Below are 24,064 nucleotides of genomic sequence, written 5' to 3' on the forward strand. Positions count from 1 at the left end.
CACCTGGAGCAGACGTGGCCGGATTATGGGGAAGAAGGACCTCTGGGAGGGGATTCAGAAGGGAGGTTGTAATGGAGCCAGAAGGTTATAGCAGTTGCTGGAAGAGGGTGTGAGATGGGACCTTTGCATCGTACACACACACACACACACACACACACACACACACACACACGGCTGTGGGAATCCCACTTCCCTGCTTTTCCATCATACCCTCTCACCCCTTCTTCCTTCTCACCTTGACTCATTCTTCCTCTCCTCCTCTGTCACCTCCGGGTCCTGGGGCCATCCATCGTTACCTCATCGGGACAGCCCCGTGTCTGCTGTCTGTTGGTAGCTAGAGGCCTGCTTTGGTGACAGGCTGGTCAGTGCGGTGCCCACTCCCCGTGGGGGGCCCTCAGGAGGGAGGGCAGCCTCCACTTACCACTTTCTCTCTTCTTCCCACAGAAAACCAAAAGAGACGTCAATAATTTTGACCAAGACTTTACCCGGGAAGAGCCGGTACTCACCCTTGTGGACGAAGCAATTGTAAAGCAGATCAACCAGGAGGAATTCAAAGGCTTCTCCTACTTTGGTGAAGACCTGATGCCCTGAGAGCCCACTGCAGTTGGACTTTGCCGATGCTGCAAGAAGGGGTGCAGAGAAGACTCCTGTGTTGCAGAGACTCAGCAGGTCTTGAACTACTTCTCCTCCTCGGAGCCCCAGTCCCATGTCCACTGTCTATTTATTGCATTCCCTTGCCCCAGGCCACCTCCTCCCCCTCCCACCTGGCGACCAGAAGGCGCTCTCGGTTCTTGTCTCACCAGTAATACAGACTCATTGGGTCAGCAGTTAGCTGTATACACTGCCGTGTTTGGACCGTTGGCAAGCCTGGTTCCACTCCTCAGGGGCTCCTGGCAGTGAAGCAACTTCAGTTCTTTTACTGCAAAGAAAAGAAAAAAGAAAGCAAGCAAACAAGACGACTCTGGCTCTGCTGTTGGACACAGATCCTGACCCCTCTTGCTTCTTTTCCCTCCTGCGCCCCAGCTTGCCATCCCTGCCCTTCTGTCCTGGAGAAGAGACTGGTGCTTCTCCGCACGCACAAGGGACGGCGCCCTCAAGGCATGCCCTCTGAGGGAGGGAGACCAGAGATGCAGGGATTGGCCAGCTGGGTTGGTTTGCTCTGGAATGGCTAACTCTTGCCTGCTTTGGTTTTAGCTTTTCAGCATGCCAAAGTCATGTAAGTTTGTGTCTTGTGGAAGAAATCCTCTTTGTGGAAAAAGGAACGGGGTTTTGAACTCTGTTAACATTTGAAAGATATATTTTCAAATTCACTTTCTAATTGGCCAAAAGATATAAATTCCAGTCTGAATACAGGTAGATATTAAAGGGCTAATACAAAATGAGAAACCGGTCGTCCAAGGTGGATGCTGTCAGTGACCGAGTGACACATGAGGGCTGTATGAATTGAGAGAAAAGGCAGCAAGTAGCGTTCCTCATCATTCAAGTTCTACCTGGACACAAAGGCCAGGACCCGGGGGTTCCAACAAAGCTCAGCTCCCAGATTCTCTTTCCAGTTTCATCCTAAGTTCCTAGCATAAACACTATTTATTTTCTGCAGCAGTGTGTTATTTTAGCGCACTTATACAAAATGGTAGTACTACTGTGTTGTGGTTTTTAAACATTAAACATGTAAAGTTATATATGAAATACCTGCTTTTGGAATAAGCAGAATGAGGCTAAACATGGGTTATACAAAGGGTATCTGGAGACTGAACGGCAACTTGTTTGAAAACTGACAGTGTCACAAGATGTACTCAGTTTTGTTTCTGTGTGACATGCAATGGCAACTCATGTGGACACTATTTAAGGGATGTGACATTACCTCCTGTAGATACGCTAACAGTGTTATTCTTTCATTTCCAAGGGTTCTGTGTGGCTTTGTGTATATGTTTCCTGGAGGTCATTTGATTACCTAATTTACTGAACTGATTTAGCAGGGAATGGAATCCATTCCAACTATTGCACGTGGATTTCCCAGCTGCCCCTAAATATATATACTTGTGAGTGGCAAAGTGGCACTAATGAAGCTTTTTGCCTTTTGTACATTTGAGATTTTTGTATATAGTGTTTGCTGCAAGGCCTGTGGAATTAATTCATTGAATATAGAGGTATCAACTGCTGCATGTTCAGGCATATTATAAAACTTTAGTCTATGAAAGAATAATTATAATAATGTCCAGGTGCAATACTCTGTAAGTGTATTGGTTCAAGTTACCGAGACATAGGTGTGTTCCTTTATGGGGGATGGGGGGGTGTGTTGGGGATTCTTTGTATTGTTTATTTCATTTTGGTTTATTTTAAAAGATGCAAACATGTATTAAGCTATATTAAATCTCACATACAGTTCTCCTGTGCTCTATTATACCCTGATAGAGATGGGGGAGAGAAAGGAATGTTTTTGATGGTGGTTTCAAAGCTTGGACAGTAACTATCTTGAGCCCATAGAGAGTCTGTGTCCATATTTGCATCTGGCTGGTCATAGCCTTTGTTACTAATGACGACATTCAGTTCTCTTTTGTTTTTATTTTTTAAAAACTCAGGTGTAATTATTATCTGTTCTTATAATAATTGCAAATATTAAATATTATGATATATCAATTCGTGTGTTTGGCATACCAGTGAATGATGAAGAACATTAGATTAATTTAATTTATCTTTGGTAACTTGACATTCTGGAGAGAGACTATCTTCTGGAGTTGAGTACAAGCACAGAAACATCTTTACGGTGGCATCATCTCATTTTTTAGGAAGACATGATAATACTGCCCATCATACTCATGTGTAACTACTGTTCTTTCTTCTGCTTTCTTCACCATTTTAAACTTTGGACAACCAAGCAAGCTCTAACTGCAATGCCAGATGGCCTTGTCCAAGGGTCTGGTGTTTGCATGGCAGTGGGGACTGGGCCTTTCCTACAGGACAACTGGCAAGTTTGCTGGGAAGTCAAATAATACATTCCACCTGGCAGCTGAAGGCAGTCAGTCAGTCTGTCCCAGAAAGGGCCCTTTTTAGCACCCAAGGCTGGGCTGACTGGGATGCCTCTGGCTGGTGACGTTCTCACACAGGCAGATTTAAATCCAGCAAAGGTCTATAGAAAAAGGCTTGTGTGTTCCTTGAGTAATCATTGTTTCATTTTCATTTTTACAAGAGTTTGAAAATAGACACACTGTTAACACTTCTGCCAGTTTTTTCTAATCTTTCCCGCCCCACCCCCTTTCTCTTTCTCTCTCTCTCTCTAAAAAAAAAAAAAAAAAAAAAAAAAAAAAAAAAAAAAGGGGGGGGGGAGTGCAAAAAAAAAAAAAAAAGCCAAAAAATATATATGAAGGATAGCTGTTCTCCTGTGTTCTCTCATTATGGGCTTTGTGAAGTAGAAACAAAATTTTTTTCCTCCAAAGGTGAAAAAACAACTTATTCTTGCTTTTTAAAAAAAAAAAGAAGGCTAAAAAATTACCTCTTTTTAAATTATGTGCAAAATAATTCTGGCTAACTATAAAATGTATTCAATTTTAGGATTTTTTTTTTTTGTATTGTGATGCTTTATTTGTACATTTTTTCCTTTCTGGATGTAATTTTAATCTCTTGCCATTCATTAGTGTTATTTCATTGTAAACATTATTGTGCCAAATGTACTGTATTCAAAAGGATGTGAATGTGTATTGTTTCAGAACCTAATAAATACAATGACGTTAAGTCTTATTTCTCAGTGCCAGTAAGAATTTTTAATCTCCGTTATGAGTGGCAAAGTGGCACTAATGAAGCTTTTTGCCATTTATATATTAGAGATTCAAAAATTCCTAAACCTAAACATGGTTTCAGCTTTCCTTTCTCCTTGGAAGATGCACAAAAGCTGCAAATGACTATATTTGCACATTCCCCCTTCCTCTGTGCTTCTGGGCTGTCAGAAGGAATTAGGGGACCTGTGCCGACTGGACATGGCTCTCAGCTGCCTTGGCCTGTCTGCCTTGGGGTGCTGGGAGATAGGCAAGAAAGCACCTGCATTTTTGTCTTTCCAGAGAAGCAAATGCCGGACCACCTTGCAGCCGATGCCCGTTTGAGCCTCCTCATGACTCAGTTTTGGGCCTGATGCTTGGAACTATAGGCCTTTGGGGTCCAGGGACTCCTCCTAGGGCGAGAGTTCTGGCCTGGAGCACAGACTGGCCGGGGGACTCCACGCTTCGCTCTTGCCCACCTGCCCCACGCAGCCCATGTCTGTGCCCATCCTGCCGACTCCTGGGCTCTCCAGGTTCCTCCTTCACTATGGGATTCCTTTTCTGCCATTCAAGCATGTTGGCCCGGTACTGCAAGACTCCTCCTCTTTCCCCAACACAAACTTTTCAAGAATGTTTAAAACTCAAAAGCACCCTCTTGAGTACACCAGAAATTTCCATTGGCCAGAATTTCCTGTTCCTTAAAAGTTACAGAAATGGGCCGGGTGCGGTGGCTCATGCCTGTAATCCCAGCACTTTGGGAGGCCGAGGTGGGCAGATCACCTGAGGTTGGAAGCTCAAGAACAGCCTGACCAACATGGAGAAACCTCATCTCTACCAAAAATACAAAATTAGCCGGGCATGGTGGCGCATGCCTGTAATCCCAGCTACTCGGGAGGCTGAGGCAAGAGAATCGCTTGAACTCGGGAGGTGGAAGTTGCGGTGAGCCAAGATCGCACCATTGCACTCCAGCCTGGGCAACGAGCAAAACTCCATCTCAAAAAAAAAAAAAAAAAAAGTTACAGAAACGATTGCAGTTCTACTATTTCTTATCCTAAGGTAAGGGGATGGCCTCCCTTGTCACCCTCTACTCACAAAATCACTTCCTCATAAGCCCTCCAGTGACTGGCATGTCTGCCCGAAAGGCCTCTTCTCTCACAGTTTTTCCTCTCTCAGCAACATCTCCTGCCCACCTGGAGATCTAAGCATGAATATCCAGACCCACCCCAAGAAGGATGTGTTTAGCACATAGTTTTCTCTCTAATTCAGGCAGTTGTTTCTAGGTAAGTGACCACCCAAGGAGAAGCAACCTTCCCACCAGCTTGTCTGTCTTATCACAAAGTTAAACAAAATTAGGAGAAACATCAAACTCATAGAGGCAGAGAGTATAATGGTGGTTGCCAGGGTCTGGGATGAGGGTGGGAATGGGTAGATGTTGGCCGAACTAACAAAGTTTCAGTTAGGATAAATACGCTCCGAAGCTTGATTGTAGAACATGGTGACTATGGTTAATAATTATGTATAATTGAAAGTTGCTGAGAGAAGATATTATGTGTTCTCACCACAAAAAAAGAATGGGCTGGGGCCAGGCACAGTGGCTCACACCTGTAATCCCAGCACTTTGGGAGGCCAAAGTGAGAGGATCATTTGAGCCCAGGAATTCAAGACCAGCCTGGTCAATAAAGTGAGACCTCATCTCTCAAAAAAAAAAAAAAAAAAATCAGCCAGGCACTGTGGTGCACGCCTGTGGTCCAGCTACACAAGAGGCCACAGCAGGAGGATTGCTTAAGCCCAGAAGGTCAAGGCTGTAGTGAACCATAATTGTGCCACTGCACTCCAGCCTGGGCAAGAGAACAAGATCCTGTCTCAAAATAAGAAGGAAGAGGAGGAGGAGGAGGAGGAGAAAGAACGTGAGGTGATGGATATATTAGGTTGGTGCAAAAGTAATTGTGGTTTTTGCCATTTTTAAAAGTAATACTAACACTTTTACCTATGTAACAAACCTGCACATCCTGCACATGTACCCTGGAACTTAACATAAAAATTAAAAGAAATACTATATACTATTTTAACAAATTTTAAAAAGTAATGGCAAAACTACAATTACTTTTGCACCAATCTAATATCAATTAGCTTGATGTAATCATTTCACAATGTATACTTATCAAAACATCACATATACTGCGAATATACACAATGTTTACTTGTCAATTATAACTTAATAAAGCCGAAAAACATCAGCAGAAACAAAAGGAGCTGTTGTAGGAAGGTCAGGAGATACCCGCAAGCACGTGGCTGAATGAAATGTGACCAGCCTGCACGTCCCTTTACCTAGAGCTCTGGAAGAGAACAGCTCCAAAGTGCTGGAGACAAGGGACTCGTCCTCTCAAATTTCTGTGTTCCACAAAGCACTGAGAAAGGTCAATTCCTGTCAGTATATCTGGTTTGGAACCTCTCTTCCCACCCTCAACCACATTCTAGCTGAGAAAGCCAGGCGCTGACCCACCTGTTCCAGGGGAGCTCTGGGCAGGGTCCCTAGCAAGGTTCAGGTGGCTGCAGAGCTGCTTGAGGAGAGTATGTGTGGCTGTGCCCTGAACTAAGAAACAGCCAGACTAATAGATTTCTTGCCAAGGAAATCTATGGGGATATTATCCCTTCTCTATTTCCTTGTACCGAGGTGCAGACCATCACTCGGGCTACCAGAAGCCCGAAGATCCCCATGCAAGGCAATCTCAGAAGCACTAGGCATGTGTTGTCCTCATGTTTGGAGTGGCAGAGAGCGGGTGGAAAGAAGGCTTGAAAGCCACATCATGAAGTCTGTTTCCTACCTCAAAGTACTTTAGCCCAGACAATGACATTACATATGTGGTATGTTAGTTTTAAGCTATACTTGAAGGAGGACCCTTCAAGTACAATCAGAAATACATTTTTCAGGGATGGACAGCAGGTTGAATAAATAGTATTTATTCAGAAAGCTACTACAAGTTCTTCAGCCTTCTTTTACCTCCCAAAGCACCTGGGAGTTTTGCCATTAACATAAGGGATGCTAGAAAACTATTTTCTCAAGGAAAATGGTGGCTTGTTAATTAGCATAAAGAATGTTAGAAAGGTGACATTAGTGGTGTCTGAGATATGCAGATTGGCAAAGATATCTCAAGATAAATCTCCATGTTTTAAAACACAGGATATGAAAACCTAGGGAGACTTCAACTTTTCTAGTAGTTGGAAAAATGCACATTTAAATCGAACTGCGATACCACTTTACCTCCACCCAAATGACTAACTCAAAAAGTCAGACATAAGATGTGGAACAATTGGAACTTTCAATGTTTCTGGTCTCAGCAGAAAATGGTACAAGTACTTTGAAAAACTTCGTCAGTGTCTGTGAAAGCCATATTGTATACCTTTGACCCAGGAGAAAAATCTATCCACTGCGGAAAGAAAAATGAATTGTGAAATATTCCCACAATGGAACACTATATAACCATAAGAATGAGTGATTTAGGGCTACATGCAACAACACAGAGGACTCTTCTAACATAATGTGAAGGGAAAGAAGCCAGGCCGAAGAGTACACACTGTGATTCTATTGATATAATCCATGCTCTTGGAAATCAGGCTACTGGTTAGCCTTATGCGGAGGCAAGGTCGTGACTAGGAGGGGGCACAGAGGGGCTTCTGCAGGTACTAGTTTTGTTTTCAGAACGAGGAGCCGGCAAACAGGTGGGTTCACATTGTGACAATGCATTAAGCTCTATCCTTAAGATCTGTGCACTTCTCTGTAGCGCACTTCATGTAGAACCCCATGGCCAGGCGTGGTGGTTGGTGCCTGTAATCCCAGCACTTTGGGAAGCCGAGGTGAGCAGATCATAAGGTCAAGAGATCGAGACCATCCCGGCCAACATGGTGAAACCCTGTCTCTACTAAAAATACAAAAATTAGCTGGGCGTGGTGGTGCGCACCTGTAGTCCCAGCTACTCGGGAGGCTGAGGCAGGAGAATCGCTTGAACCTGGGAGGTGGAGGTTACAGTGAGCCGAGATCATGCTACTGCACTCCAGCCTGGCGGCAGAGCAAGACTCCGTCTCAAAAGAAGAAAAAAGAACATAAATAAGTGAATAACCCTCTGCTGGGTACAGTGGCTCACACCTGTGATCCCAGCACTTGGACAGGCCAATGTGGGCAGATAGCTTGCACCCAGGAATTCAAGACCAGCCTGGGCAACATGGCAAAACCTTGTCTCTACAAAAAAATTAGCCAGTCATGGTGGTGGCGCCTGTAGCCCCAGCTACTTGGGAGACTGAGGTGATCACCTGAGCCCAGAGATTGAGGCCACAGTGAACCGTGATGGCACCACTGCACTCTAGCCTGGGTGGCAAAATGAGACCCTGTCTCAAAAAAAGAGAAAATACCCCAAATCTAGAAAGACCTTTGTCTATCGCCCTTGGAGACGGCAACCTTGGCTGAACCCCTACATGGCCTGTGTTTCCTGCTGTCTTGGAGGTGTCCTGTTGTCTCACTCCCACACACAGCCTGATGCTATGGGGGAACAGGGTCACATTTGTTGTGGGAAAGCGTTCCTGGGAGGCACTATCAGAAACACCCAAAAGGACGGGGACCTGGGACTTGATGGAGCTTTCAGAATATCCACAAGGCTCTCTGTGCCTACTTGCTAACAAATTGTATTTGTCTCGGAGGGTGGGCTGAGAACTTGTTATGGAGTAACTACGTCTCCCCTTCTTGCAGCTGTAGGAATCTACCAAAAATAATGCAGGGATGTGCACCAAAAATTGGCTTAGGGAGCTTGCCCACCTTGGGTGGGTAACTGTACCTTTCTAAACCTGTTTCTGTATTTATAAAATGGTGGTAATGAGACCTACAGCCTCAAGACCTGTTGTGAAACACCAGTGAGATCAAAAGGTCCAAGGCACAGCATCTGGTTCCATTGCCATCATTTCTCCTCCCTGAGGCACTCGCACCCCCACTTCTTGATCAGAGTGCAGGCTGCACCACAGGAAAGCCTAGCTTGGTGTAACGAGGGCAGCCTTTCTTTTCTGTTTTCTCTTATCTTTCAGATGTCCTGCTCCTCAGCACTCCTGGGGGTGCCTGACACAACCCGCCCCACCAGTGAGGGACCCTCACTGCAGGCAGAAAGGAGCATATCCGAGGCAAGATTGTGGCCCTCAGGGAACTGACAACCAGCATGAAACAAAACAGGCCCCACGCAGGAGGGCAGCGGAAGGCAGGCAAGAGAGACAAAGAAAGCCCTGCTGACGATGATACGAGGGAAGTCTAGAGAAGCGGGGGAGGTTTGCATTATCGAGGCAGGCTTCCTGGATGAGGTAGTGCTGAGAGGGCACTAATAGGGGAGGAAGATGTGGGCAGACAAAGGGCAGGGAAGGGCAGTCAGCTTTGCATGGCATGGAAGGGCTGGGAGCTTGGGGGGCTTGGGTTCCAGGACAGTCCTGCAGCAGCCTTCAACTTCATTTCTCAACATGAGAGTGTCAAGGTCATGGAAATTGTTTATAAAGTGGTTTGATGGTTTTTGCAGGGGGGACAATCTTTGAGAGCCCAACCCACCCCTTCAATAAAGGCACCCTTGTCTCTGGGTATGATGGCAGAGTTTATGTTTCAGTGCTTACTTCCCCCAGTTGGATCAGGTAAATACTGCCAGAGGGTTGAGATCAGACCAGGCTCAGCTTTGGAACCTATGTGCAAGGTGAACAATTATACATGCCACTGCCTCTCAGGCCTTACGTACATTGGAGCAGGAGGCCACCCACTGATTGCTTTGGGAGGCTCTGAAAAGGCCGACTTCTGGGAAACCAATTGCAGAATCTACCATTCATGCTTCCTTCTTTAGGTTATTAATAATCTAAAAAACCTTCTTTGTTCTGGACACTATACTAAGTATGTCACATGAACTAGCCTATTTAACCTCACCAAAATCACATGAAGTAGATACTCCAATTATCCCTCATTTTATAGATGAGGAAACTGAGTCTCAGCAATTATATAGTTTATTTAATTCTTACAGATTCGTAAAGCTGTTGTATTTGTATGTCAGTTGTACAGTTAAGGAAACTGAACATTGCTCAGTTCACAGACCTAGCAACAGGCCAGATCTGGCTGAACCCCAGAGACCATACAGAAGGTACTTGCACACAGGATAGATGACACACAGAACTATTCATTCACTCATTCATTCATTCACTTATTTCACAAATTTTCATGGAGTTCCCACTACATGTAAGCCATCCATCTAGACATCAGTGAACAAAGACAAAAATCCTCGCCCTTACACAAGGCAAGGATGTTGGCAGAGAATAATAAACTGTAAACATGACCATTAAGTAAATTACATAATGTGTTAGAAGGTCGAGGCTGCCCCTGACATTTAAGGAATAGTATAAATGGACCAAAGGGCTAAATATTTTTAAAGTTATAAATCAGGGTGTTGTTAAGTAAAATACATCCTAACTTTGTCCCTTGAGATACACATTTTCATAACAACCTGAAAGGCCAGGTTTGAATTTGGAATAGGACTCCTTGGAGTCCTGGCTCCCAGGAACGTGGCTGCCTGGGGAGAGCTGGCTCTGCTTGTGGGCTCCTCCTTCTCTTCCCACTCCAAGTTGTGTCTCACACCAGTAGGACACCCCCAGTCATCATGTCCAGCTTCCATCCACACTCCTTGGCCAAGGGTGCACGTGCTGGGGGTTGAGTCACCCTGGGAGGATGGGCCCGAGGATGTGCAGACTCTGACAGCAAACTCTGGACCATGAGTTTGCTCATGGCAGGGAATTCCACATCCTAGGTACCAAGAGGTAGTCTAGCAGCAGGGCTGCTGGCTGCAGCTGCTGGCTCCTTGGCCCTTGGAAAGGGGGAGAAGCTGGAGAAGGGATCCCTCTAAATTGCAGAGCCTGGGCAGCACCCCTCCTGCCTGGATCTAGGAGTGTCCTGAGAAGGTGGCACATGCTATGGAGAAAAGAAAGAAAACAACGCCGGAGAGATCACAATGTGGGATGAAGTCATTGTGATTTTCCCTAGGGCTGAACTATATTTATATGTAATTAAAAGAATGAATGAATGAATGAATGAATGAACCAATGAACAGTCATTCAGGGCTCCCAGAAGCATCCCAGAGAACAGACTGCTAGGATGAGGGGTGGGAAATGGCCTGCCGAGATTCACTCAGCCTTCCTCTTCCTGCTAGGACCAAATCAAATAAATAGACCCTCCCCAGAACCCTTCTTTGGCATTTGATCCCATCTGGGTGGTGGTTTTTCCTGGAGCAGAACAATGTTGTGATCATAGAATTATCGGCCACCCACAGCTCTGAGTTCCCAGGGCTCCTGCAGAGAATGGTTTTCTGAGAGCACTTCCCCCAGGAATATATTCACCCAGGGCCAGCAGGCCTGGCTGTGCCTCCACCCCAGATCTTTACGTGTGCATGCGTAGAGAAATTTTCACATCATTGCCAGATTTCCTAAATCTACCTCACTCCTACTTTATTGTCCTGAGAAAGGCAGGAGGGCGAAGAGGAGAGAACGAGGAGAGACTCAGGAAGGAGGAGAAAGGCTACGTGGGCAGAGTCCCAGCCAGGCTCAGCTGTGTCCGGCTGTTCCCTGCTCAGGTGAGAGCGGGCCTCTGGCGGCCTCTGTTCTGGGCAGTTGTTAGGTCACTCGGCGCCTCCAGCAATTCAGCTGCTCCAAGGAGGCACCACTCCGAAGGGAAAGGTGAGGGCCCATCTTAATGGACATTGTCCATCCAGAGGCAAGGGTGGTGACACAAAAGACAGCAGGCCAAGGGCCAGATGGAATCTGAGCAAGGCTGCGCTGGCGGGCCCTCCCCACCCTCCCCTGCAGCCTTCCCGTCTAGGCCAGTTCCTCCACACCTGGACCCACTATGGGGATGGGAGCTGTGGGCCTCATCTGGCCAACACCTCCTTCAAAATTATGGTCCGTGTTAATGACCTTCATAAATGGCCTTACTTTCTACCCGCTCTCTCCCAGCTGTGCAGGGGGCTGTTAATCTGCACTCCATGTTGATGTTGGGGGTTGGGGGTCCTGGGTGATCCCTAGCAGGGGCAGAGGAACTGACAGAGTCTAGTGTGGTGGGGATAATGGGGGCCAAAGGTAAGGCAGGTGGGGCCAAGCAGGAAATTCTGTCCTACCCCGATCCTCTTTCGACCCACCACCAAAAGAGACAATACAGGAGAGCCAGAGCTGGGCAAGTGAGGGGCGGGGGACCAGCTTGTGCCTGTAGGTCATAGAGAAGGCGGGAGAGAGGGCTTGGGGAGGGGCAGCAGCACCAGCCTGGAGCCTTCACTTTGGCGGAAGTGGAGCTGATTGCCTTGTTTGGGGAACAGATGCGCCTCTGGACCCTTCTCCCCCTGCAGTCAGTTGGAAGGAAGGAGACTGGCTTCCAGTGGTGCCTGGGAGGGGTTTATTTGGACCCCATTCTAGAAATGAAGGCTCTGAGGTTCAGAAAGGCCAGGAATTTGTGCACGCAATATACCCAGCCTCAGGGACAGATGAGCACTCAAGCCTGTGATTTGAATCTGGGTCTGGGTGGCGCCAAAGACCCAGCTCTTTCAACATGCTTCTGGTCACCATGCCAACATAGGTCCTGCACACTTGCTTTTCCTCTCCAGAGAACTTTCACCTCCATGTGAAATACACACAATTGTTTGGGGTATGATTATGTTGGTGTTGCTCCCCCTAAGGGCTCTGGTTGTGAACACAAAGGCACAGCCAGGAAACAGGCTGAGGTGTCCCGGGGTTCTTGCTCTCCTTTCCCACTCATCTCCCTGGGCCTCCTCCTACCAGGACCCTGAGAGCTTGTCCTCAAGTCCAACAAAGCCTCTGCCCCCAGACACCCTGCCCACCATCAAAAAAAAGAAACCATCCTTACGGACTGTTCTAAGCAGGAAGCTGAGTTTTCAGTTCACTGGAAAACAGGAAATGCCTCCAAGGGTCTGAAGTCTTTTTAGTGGCTGCGCCCTTCATGCAAGGGCTGTGTCCCAGGCCAGCTGCTGAGGACAGCCCTAGAACCAAGGCTATGCCAACTCCAGCCTGATGAGCGAGTTCCTTGGTGCCCTACCTGAGTCCCCTCTACCCCTGGAGAAGGAGCTGATCCCTCATCCTCTGCTCAGGACACTGGACCTTCTGTACTAAGGCAAGAGGGCTTGGGATGTCAGGGCTGCTGCGTGAAGCACCAGAGGTTGATCAGTGTTGCAAGAAATAAACAGTGGCCATGGACTGACACGACCCCAACCTAAGGCTGGCCTCTTACTCCAGCCAGATTGACTTCTAAACCCCATCAGAGATAGGCTGAGCCTCAACAATGACTGACTTCCCCATCCTGGCTACAGGCTGACCCTCTAACCTTGACCTTGTTAGAAACCAACTTTTAATCACAGGAATCTAACCCTGGTCATAGACCAAACCTAAAAACGTGCCAGCATCCTCATTCATTCTCAGTCACTGATTGAGCTGCTACTGAGCCCAGCACCACCCTCACAGCCCCCATAGCCTGCAGTAGGGGTGGCGGGCCCCTCGTGTGAAGCTCTAATATGAGACCGGTTGTGAGTGGGGGTGGGGGAGGGGAGCAGAAGTCTTGTTTGAGACCTGATCTTATCTCTACCTTGCTACGTGACCTTGCGCTGGTCACATCATCTCCTGGGCTAGGCTCTCCATTTCTTCTTCCACAGTGGGGTGACAGGCCCAGATGGTCTCCAAGTCCCTACCCTCATGGCACATGCCATTGGGGGAAAGCCAGGAGTGATCTAGAATGTGAGGTGTCACGGTCAGGACTGACGTTACTCTGGGAAGTAGGAAGATATAAGAGATCAGGAACGTCCACTTTTGCTTAGTAATTAATATGGTTAAAGGAATTCCTCCGTTTGAATGTTGTTTTCCTGGTTCTACCACAGCCTCTGGAACCCTGACTGGATGCCATCGATTCTCCTTCCTGCCTCAGCTTTTCCATCTGTAAGAAGAGCTGTGACATCAGCAGTTCAGGAATTTGGAAGGATGGACAGATGGGCCTGTATGAACATGAACATCTGCGAATTCAGACAGAAGACTTCAACTGGAAGACAAAGTCACATTCTGGCTATCTATGTTGCTCACCCCAAAGACAGAAGCAATAGGATAATTTGCAGTGACGGCCCTCCAAGGCCCCAGTGCATGAGTTGTAGGGTTGCAGTTTAGTTCCCCAGAGAGCACCAGGATGGGGGTGGGCAGGGTGTGGGTTCACTGAGGAGGGGACAGACTCCACCTGGAACCTGCCATGATCTCATGATCTGCCATCATGTCCCCGATGAGCTGCACACTGCCTGAATTTCCACACTCAGGGAGCAGCAATGCGACGCACAGGCACCGTCCTGACCCGGGACTGGAAACGCACACTATCACCTGTTACTGCTCACCTGGACAGGGCCTCATCCCTATACAATCCTCTTCCTCCTCTCCGCTGAGAGCAGGGCAGTGAAAGAAGAGGCAGATACTGACTGGATAAAATCCACAAGAGCAGTCAAAGAGGGATAGTTCTAGAGTAGCAGTTCTCAAAGTGAGGTCTGGGGACTCCTGCGTGTCCCTAAGGCCCTCTCATGGGTCTATCAGTTGTCCAATGTTGTGGAAGAAATTACTCCAAAGCACAGCAGCTTAAAACAACACACATTTATCTGTAAGTATCTCACAGGCAGTCAGGAATCGGGGCAGGCCTAACGGATGCCTCAAGGTCCCTCACAGGCTACAATCAAGGGGTCAGCTGAGGCTGCAGTCTCAGCTGAAGGACCGACTAGGGGAAGATGTCCTTCCAAACGCATTGCCGTGGTTGTTGGCAGGATTCAGTTCCTCGCTGGATATGGGCCAGAGGTCTCCTTCAGTTCCAAAAGGCCGGTCTTATTGTAATGTAATCTTCAAAGTGATGTCTCACCACTTTTGCCATATGTATTCCTTAGAAGGAAATCACTAGGTCCAGCCCACATAGAAGGGGAGGGGTTTACACAAGGATATGAATGTTGGGGGGCAGGGTCACTGGGAGACATCTTAGAGGCTGCTTAACGCAGGATCCTTGAAGTCCTCTCTTTTCCAACTGCATATCTCTGTGATGCTGGATTTTCTTCACATGCTTTGACCAAAGCATATCTTAAGGTATTTAATGCAAAAGCAGATATAAGAATCCAGCTGTCTTCTACTCAGCTGCACATTAAAGAGATTTATAAAAATATAAAACAATGCCGCTATGTTGATAGATACAGCTCAATAAATACAAGCTCTTTGGAGCCCTCATCATTTTTAAAAGTAAAAAGTGGTCCTGAGGCCGGGCGCAGTGGCTCACGCTTGTAATCCCAGCACTTTGGGAGACCGAGGCGGGCAGATCACCTGAGGTCAGGAGTTCGAGACCAGCCTGGTCAACACAGTGAAACCCCATGTCTACTAAAAATACAACAATTAGCCAGTGTGGTGGCAGGTGCCTGTAATCCCAGCTACTAGGGAGGCTGAGGCAGGAAAATTGCTTGAACCTGGGAGGTGGAGGTTGCAGTGAGCCGAGATAGTTCCATTGCACTTTAGCATGGATGACAGAGCAAGACTGTCTCAAAAAACAAACAAACAAACAAAGGGGTCCTGAGATCAAAAAGCTTGAGGACTACATGTCCAGAAAAATAGAGCTAAGAGACTGCCCGAGGAGGGCTGCCCTGGGTGGGCATGGGGGACAAAACTGTAAGAAGCCTTCCAGCAGCCAGACATTACCAGAGCCCACAATCCTGGGAAAGGTGGGGGGCGGGGGTCAAATACAGCAAGGGAGAGGAAGGGCCTAGATTCCATCTTTTGCTTTCTTTACACTTTTACACAATGTCTCTATGTTTGTCTTTTATACATTTGTGTGCATAGAGGTTCACCGTGCACACACATTTCTTGGCATGAGCACGTGTGCATGTACATACATGGGTGTATCTGGGCACCTGTCATGGTTGTCATGTGTGCACATACATGTGTGTACATATGCCTGTTTAAGCACAGTGTGCCTGGAGCCCCTGAGAATGAGCAGGGCCTGACCAGCAGGTCCAGGGGCATCCTGTGAAAGGAAGGGGCAGCAAAGGGTTGGGTGGCATGGGCCTCTACCACCTCCACAGCTGTGTATCCCTGAAATCCCCCAGGCCTCAGCCCTCTGCTCTCAGCATGACTCTCAAATATTTTCATCTTCTATGGGAACTTCCTGTCCAACTTCCTGTTGTTCTTGGACTTTTCTTTTTTCGTTTATTTGAAGGTTGTAATTCTTTAATCTGCCTTTTTATTTTGCCCAGAGAGGCACTGTGGTCCCCAGCCACCTCTGAGGAAGGGAGAAAAAAATCTTGCCAGACAGGCCAGGTCCTTGGCTGGAGTTAAAGGCTCCCAGGAATTGAGCACAGGAACTGAACTCCTTTTTCTATTAAGATAAACGAAATAGTTTAAAAACCCCAATTTGTCTCAGAAGATATTCAAGAGCTTCTGCCTGCTGTGCACCAGAGCGGGAGAGAAAGAGGCCTCAGGACAGGTTTCTTGGGGGCATGGGAAGGGCTGCCCTGAGGTTTACAAGGCACCGAGTCTCATCAGTTCTGCTCCTCCATTCTCCTTTCCTTCAGAACCTGCCAAAGGGAGACCAGCCAACAAAGAATCCAGAAGCACCTGCTGGCCAGAGCCCAGCCTCAGCTCAGCCCAATCAAGTCTCCAGCCTCATCCCCCCGATCAGTGCCTCCCCACAAATGGTGGTTCCTCTGCAAAGTCCGGTGCCTGTGCCCTTGCTGTCCTTCTATGCCCTTCATTTTCCATCCAGCCTCTACTTGATCAGATTATTCTTTCCAGCTGTCATCAAACGGCCTCTGAGACGCCTTCCCTGGTCTCTCAAGCCGAGGAAAGTGCTTCATCCATACTGCTCCCTGGCCAGGCCCTCCCCAGGGCTCCTTCAGCACTGGGATACCTCCCTGGTATCCCTCAGCACTGCTCCTACTGCCTGCCCCTGTAGCTGGTCCTGTGGTTGAGTCATCCTTGTCTTTGTATTCTGGACTCCCTGTGTGTCCCAGCAGACCCCAGATGCCTGCAGGCCTACCGCAAACCTGCTTCTCCCAAGGTGAGCCGGGGTTCCAAACTCCATTCCCTTTTCTCCTCACTTCCCTCTAGCTGCTTTCAAAGGGCAGGTCCCCCGCTTTTCTCAACTAATCTCCCCTGCCCAGGCTGGGACCTAGCACAGTTAGTCCCGAATAAGTATTTGTTACTTGTGTTGTTTCATCTCCAGCAGTGCATTGCTTTGTTAAACTCACCCTGTTCAATTGTTAATAGCTGATGTGTCTTTCCCTTATCAAGCCCTCCCTCCTTCCCCAGCTGAGAGGTGTTTGCATTTTAGCTAGAGACAAACCTTAACCGAAAGAAACAAATGAATCTGCAACAGTGAGATTTTACAGCACCCTGAAGAAGGTGGGGGTAGAGGGTGGAGGGGAGCACCCCTCAGGCCTTGAACTGTCTCTTTCACCCTTGCTTAGGGCTGAGCTCTTCCCAGCTGTAGGATGCCAAAGCTAGACCACTCCACTTCTCTGGGCTTGCCCAGAAAGCAAACCAGTCTCCTCTAGCAGGAACTTCCGTAAATATGTTCAAATGAAAATGCGACTCTTGGGCTCCATCCCTTAACTCCTGAAGTCGGAATTGGAGGGTGGAGGGTTTCAAAGGTGACCTCATGTGTGGCTAAGGCTGTCGAACTCTGTCCTCACAGTGTCCTCAGTTTCTAGCTGAGTGACTGCCATGGTAGGTACCCCATAAATGTTTGAAGAACTGAATGAGAGGCAGGGAAATAGAGTGCGAGCAGCCTGGGTCTAAGGGATCTGCCATGTTCTACGGGATCCTGGGCACATTCTGTGCACTGCTGAAGTGGAGACACTCTCCCCTGCCTTGCAGGGTTGCTGGAGGGGCCCCTCAAAGGCCAGGACGTACAGTGGTGCCCAAGGAGGGTGTGTACAGAGAAACTGCTCAACCCTGTCTTCTGAAACTAAGGAAAACCAGCAGCAGCCATATGCTGGGGCTTTCCCTCACCAGCCTTGGCCGGAGGGGCTCCTTGGAATCAATGTTTATGGTACTGGGATTGTTCCTTGGGCCAAGCTCAAGCAGGTAGCATTCCTGGAATCTGTTGTTTATTAGCAGGGATGAGAGGACAGGACACCACTTGCTGGTTAAACCATCTCCTCTAGACCTTATCTCTGCCCAGCACTTTTAAACACAACCTTTGCCCTGGGGCTGCAGCCCTCTGAAGCCACCGCAGCTAAATGAGGTACATCTGGGTTTTGAGTCTGTTGATTCACACTTAACCTCCAGGAGTTCTCCTTCCTCCCCTAAAGCTCCCTCTAGAAACTTCCCGCAGGACCCAAGAGGGAACCTCTGCCAAACCAACCCAACCTCCACCATCTAATTCCATTGGTACCGATAAAGCTCACATCACCCCAGGCCTCAAAACTCATAAGACAAGGAGTTCAGATGGTAGTTTAAAATGTTTCCCTTCTCCTAGCCCTGCCCAAGAGACTAATTCCCTATTACTTCAGCCTTCACCGGAAGTCCAGAGTCCTCCAGGGTCTTACTGCTCTGATCCGGCGGGGCCTAGTTTTATCCAATCCCCTAGCTATTCCCTCCTCAAACCCTCCCACTGGCCTCTGTCATGGACTATAACTGTAGCTCACTGTTTCTCTCTCCTGACTTCTTTCTATGAGGCTTTAACATCCACGTAGCCACCCCACCACGTTCTCCCAGTTCCCTGCCCATCCTGCCTCCAACTTTTCTTTTTTTCTTTTTCTTTTTTTTTTTTGAGACGGAGTCTGCTCTGTTGCCCGGGCTGGAGTGCAGTGGCGCAATCTCGGCTCACTGCAAGCTCCGCCTCCCGGGTTCACGCCATTCTCCTGCCTCAGCCTTCTGAGTAGCTGGGACTACAGGTGCCCGCCACCACGCCCCGCTAATTTTTTCTATTTTTAGTAGAGACGGGGTTTCACCGTGTTAGCCAGGATGGTCTCGATCTCCTGGCCTCATGATCCACCCACCTCGGCCTCCCAAAGTGCTGGGATTACAGGCGTGAGCCACCGCGCCCGGCCTCCAACTTTTCTTCTACCCTAACTCAGTCATTTCCCTGCCCCCATGGTCGCCCCACTCCTATTCAACACCAGTGACTCCAGCACCTCTGAAACTCAACCACAAACCTCCCGTCTTCTCACCACAACCTTCTAGCTTTCTAGGCAAAAGTACATCGACTTTTGTGTCCCGTCAATGTGTTTTCAACTTCATTGAGACTTCCAATCCATTGATTCCATCACTTTTCACTATCATCTTTCTTTTATCTTCAATTCTTTTTGTACAGCTTAAATTCTATAATTACTACCTTTCAAACACTCTCAGCTTCCTTGGGATTTAGTGTTTCTTCTCTGGTAAAATCCTAAACTAGGTTAAACTCAACAATTTCACCATGCCTATCCCTGAGCAACTACACATTGGTTGAGAAAATCACAAACTATTTATTTATTTATTTATTTATTTATTTATTTATTTATTTTGAGACAGAGTCTCTGTTGCCCAGGCTGGAGTGCAGTGGTGCGATCTTGGCTCACTGCAACCTCCACCTCCCGGGTTCAAACAATTCTTCTGCCTCAGCCTCCCGAGTAGCTGGGACACCAGGCGCCCGCCACCACACCCAGCTAATGTTTGTATGTTTAGTACAGACCGGTTTCACCTTGTTGGTCAGGCTTGTCTTGAACTCCTGACCTCGTGATCCACCCACTTTGGCCTCCTGAAGTCCTGAGATTACAGGCGTGAGCCACCACGCCCAGCCGAAAGTCACAAACTCTTACTCACTGGTTTCCTCTTCCGTTCATGAACAGTAAACACAGTGGACATTTAACTTTTTCTCACAGTCCTTGGATGGTTCCCGAATAAGTTTGCTCTCCCACTCTGCAAGATGCTTAGTCAATAGCTTCCCCTCTTACCAAACCTGTGACAGCTTCCCACCCACGTTCAGCTGATAACCTTGCCTCATGCTTCATGGGGAAAATTAATGCCATCAAAGAATTCCTCATCCTCCTACCTCACAGTCTACCCTGGGGAGGACACAACCAGGACAATTCAAATAGAAACCATTATTATGGACATTCTTGATTTGCTCCCGGTTTTAATGGGAAATCTTCCATACTTCAATATGAACTATGATGATTGCTATAGGTTTTAGAAAGATGTCTGTTTTCATGTTACCTTCTAGTACCAGTTGGCTATGAGGTCTGTTTTGTTTAACATGAGTGAGTGTTGAATTTTATGAAGTACATTTTCTGTATTGATTGATATAACTAAATGGTTACAGAGATCCACAGACAATAGAGTGGCAAGTGTTGTAAGTTACTGAGATTTGGAGTTATTTGTTACATGACATGAGTGAAGCAAAATTTAGCTAATATATTTTGTAACATGGATTTTTAAAAAATATTCTCTGAAATAATTTATATATTTTTCTATTCTCTGAAATGAAGCTTTCATGTGAAATCATCTGTGCCTGGTGTCTTTTGGGAGAAGGCTTTTGGTTACCAATTCACTTTCTTTCAGTCTCATTTTTTTTTTTTTTAATTTGCTTTATGACTCAATCCTTATCATGTATGTTGTTCTAGGAATATATTCATTTCATTCAAGTTTTCAAATGGTTTCACACTGTTTTTATTTTTATATAAGTGAGGTATTCACAAGGCCCACAAATCAGAAGGTATAAAGAGCTTCTCACTATATAATTCTTTATATCTTTTGATTTGTGAGCCTTGTGTTATCAATGTGTTATCAGTTCCATTTGATAACAATGGACTAGGTAACTCCAACCTACCCTGCTGCTGAGAATAAAGAAGATATAATACTTTTAAAAATCATAGATATATCAAAAAACTTGCCGCAGGCTGAGAAATCTTTGGGAGACAAGGGAAACCTGGAGAGTTAAGCCTAGTGATTCCAAGCTGTGCTTGGCCCTGGGTAAACAGCTGTGAAGCAGACCCTAACTCCTAGTTGATTGCTTTATATAATTCACCGTAGTAATAATTATAAGCCAAAACTCATATAATAGTTTCAGTTGATTCAGAAAAATATTTGTTAAAAATAAACAACCATTTATGATAAAGATATTTTTAAAACGAGGCAGACAAGAGGCTCATAGAGCACTGCAAAGAAGCAGATTTTTCTGGAGCTCTTAGGGGGCAAGGCCATCTTTCCTCTCCCCTTCACCCAAAGCTCAGCTACACTATGAAGAATATCAAAGCCAAAATTCAAAATGAGGAAGGAAAGCAAGACTTCTAACCAACAGCTTCTGATTTTCGCTAGCAAGCTGCTCAGGGATAACCTTACTCTCCACACTCAAAATACCTAAACAGAATTTATCTACCATGTCCCTGGTGCTGTGTTTTGGGGGCATTATCACTGGGTCTTTCTCTGCCAGTCTACCCAGAGATATTACTGCAACAATTACCTATTGAAAATATTACACCTCGCTGAATACCTTGCTTCAACACAGAAAAAAGTGCAGTTGTGCCATCAATTTATCCCCAAAGAAAGTCAAATAAAGGCCTTCTCCTCATTTGCCTGATAAAGGTGACCTCATTTCTGAGTTTTGTAAGACTGAGGTCTCAATGAAGCTCCCCTTTGGTTGACAGTAGCAATTAAACAACAAGAAGAACTATAACCTCTTAGCAAATTAGGAAAAGAAGAGAATTCCCTAAATTTGGCAGCACATCTTACATTCGATAAGCAAAATGTTGGAAGTTCTGCCTTTGAAATTGTGAGGAAGACAGATACCTGCTGTCACTATGTAATCATTTCCTCTATTCAGCATTGTACCAGCATGTCCTAGCTTGTGCAACAAGGCAAAGTAACTAACGAAACTAATACCAAGAAAAAAGAAACACTTGTGAAAGTAGGAAAACAAGAAACAAAAGTTATTTCCCAAACAGATAGTTGTCTGTGAAGTAAGCCTAAAAGAATCTACAGCTAAATAATTTGAATTAATAAGAAAATTTTACAAAATATCTCTGTACACATTCATTGTGCAAAACCAAACTGTATTTCTATATATCAGCAATAAATAGGTAGAAAATGAAATTTCTAAAAATAATATTTACAATAACATCAAAAAACATGAACCACCTAGGAATAAACAGCAAGTTGCATACAATACCAAGGAAACTACAGAATATTACGAAACATTAAAGAATACTTTAAACAATGGAGAAAGCTACTATGGTCAAAGTAGTAGAAAATTAATTTATGCAATGCTGCTGTGGGAAAATCTGAGCCTACTTAGGTTTTTTCTCCCTTATAAATGATTTAGTCTTTTTTCATGACTGGCCGAAAAGATTTTCTTTCTCTTGGTTCTCTTGATGTAGATGTGATATGGTTTGTCTCTGTGTCCCCACCCAAATGTCATGTCAAATTATAATCCCCGCATGTCAGGGGAGGGACCTGGTGGGAGGCGATTGGATCATGGGGGTGGATGTCCCCCTTGCTGTTCTTGGGATAGTGAGTGAATTCTCATGAGATCTGATGGTTTAAAAGTGTGTGACACTTCCTCCTTCACGCCAGCTCTCTCTCCTGCCACCATTTAAAGAAGGCCCTTGTTTCCCCTTTGCTTTACACCATGATTGTAAGTTTCTTGATGTCTCCCAGTTATGCTTCCTGTTAAGCCTACAGAACTGTGAGTCAATTAAACCTCTTTTCTTCATAAACTACCAGTCTTAGGTAGTTTTCTGTAGCAGTGTGAGAATGGACTAATACACTATGTCTTCATATTGGCCACTCTGTCAGTTTGCTATGGCATATGGTGTGCCCTTTCATTATGTAGACTCAAGCTGCCATTTATTGCAAGGTTTCAAAATTCTCCTGAATTCTGCATTCTAACTTAAGATTATCTAAATATCTGTCCCACTCCATTTTTCTCTTTTTAATAACCAGTGACTCCAGTTACACGTATGTTGATCTCCTTCACCTGTGTTCTATATATTTGCCCCTCTCATCCTTTGAAAACCTTTATTTCTGTTTCACTGTAGTCACAGTTTCAGAAATTTCTGACAACCGTGTAGCTCACTTATTTTCTGCCATGCCTAGTTTGTCTTATTTCCCTTTTAATTTCCTCTTTGTTTCCAGGATAGTTTTTTTTGTTTCTCTCTTTCCTGAGTGCTACCAGCTCCTGTTTTATCCTCTCTATTATTTTACCATCAACTCTTGATTTCCTATTTCTTTCCTGAATTCTTATGTTTTTTTTGTGTGTGTGTGTGTGGTCTTTTTTTCACAGAAAGTATTGCTTTATTAGGTTTTAATTTTTAAATTATAATAAAGTGTTTTCATAGGATTTTTTTCTCTCCCTTGGCAATATTTTTCTGATGAGCGTTCTGCATCTAGTAAATATTGCAGCCCTTTCCCAAATGATTTGTATTTTCCTGGCCCAGCTATTTCTATGAGACAGTTTCATGGAGTTATTTTTGCTGATATTTTTCACAATCTGCTATCCTGAGGCTGTATTACCATTCTCTGCATGTTTCATTGTACTTTTCCTGTGCCTCATACCCTATCCAGCCCTGCCTGTGATTTCTGTCTCATTTCTGCCCTGTCCTTCTTGGACCTTGAAACATGTATTTAAAGGTACACGATCATCACTAAGGGGTGGGATTCTTATCCCCACGAGTAAGTTTTTGACAGAGTTCTCTCATGCCTGCTGCACCTGGGCTGTCCAGATATTGTCAACAGTCTATGGTATACTCTTCCAGATGTTCACAGCTTTGGGGTTTTAGAATGTGGATAAGGATTATGGATCTTTATTTCTTTTTTTTTAAGTCTACCTGTAACTGGTTTATTTTTGCCTGTGTGTGTTCTATGTTAATAAAAGTCATTTTTTTGTTTCTTGAATATCCTAAAATACTAATTTTTAAAACCATTTCAACTTTCATTTTAGATTCAGAAGGTTCATGTGCAGGTTTGTTACATGAGGATATGGTGTGTTGCTGAAGTTTTGGGTATAATTGATCCATCACCCAGGTACTAAGCAAAGTAGTCCAAAATTAGTTTTTCAACCCTTGTCCCCCTCCCACCCTCCTACCTCTAGTAGTCCACAGTGTCTATTGTTGTCAACTTTATGTTCATTTGGTACCCAATGTTTAGCTCCCACTTATAAGCGAGAACATGTGGTATTTGGTTTTCTGCTTCTGTATTATTTCACTTAGCATAATGGCCTCTGGCTGCATCCTTGTTGCTGCAAAGAACATGATTTTGTTCTTTTTTATGACTGTGTAATA

General features: G+C 45.8%; 1 protein-coding gene across 1 annotated transcript in view; it reads left to right on the top strand.

Moving 5' to 3' along the window:
* Positions 1–2,637, top strand: part of LOC105464958 (protein kinase C epsilon) — a 538,891-nt gene extending 536,254 nt beyond the window's left edge. The window contains exon 15 of the mRNA XM_011713127.3: positions 445–2,637. Within this exon, the coding sequence (XP_011711429.1) occupies positions 445–591 (147 nt within the window). The 3' untranslated portion in view covers positions 592–2,637. The remainder of the gene's footprint in view (positions 1–444) is intronic.
* Positions 2,638–24,064: the final 21,427 nt, after the last annotated feature.

Source organism: Macaca nemestrina, chromosome 13 (genome assembly GCF_043159975.1).
Source record: "Macaca nemestrina isolate mMacNem1 chromosome 13, mMacNem.hap1, whole genome shotgun sequence".
Classification (NCBI taxonomy): Eukaryota; Metazoa; Chordata; class Mammalia; order Primates; family Cercopithecidae; genus Macaca; species Macaca nemestrina.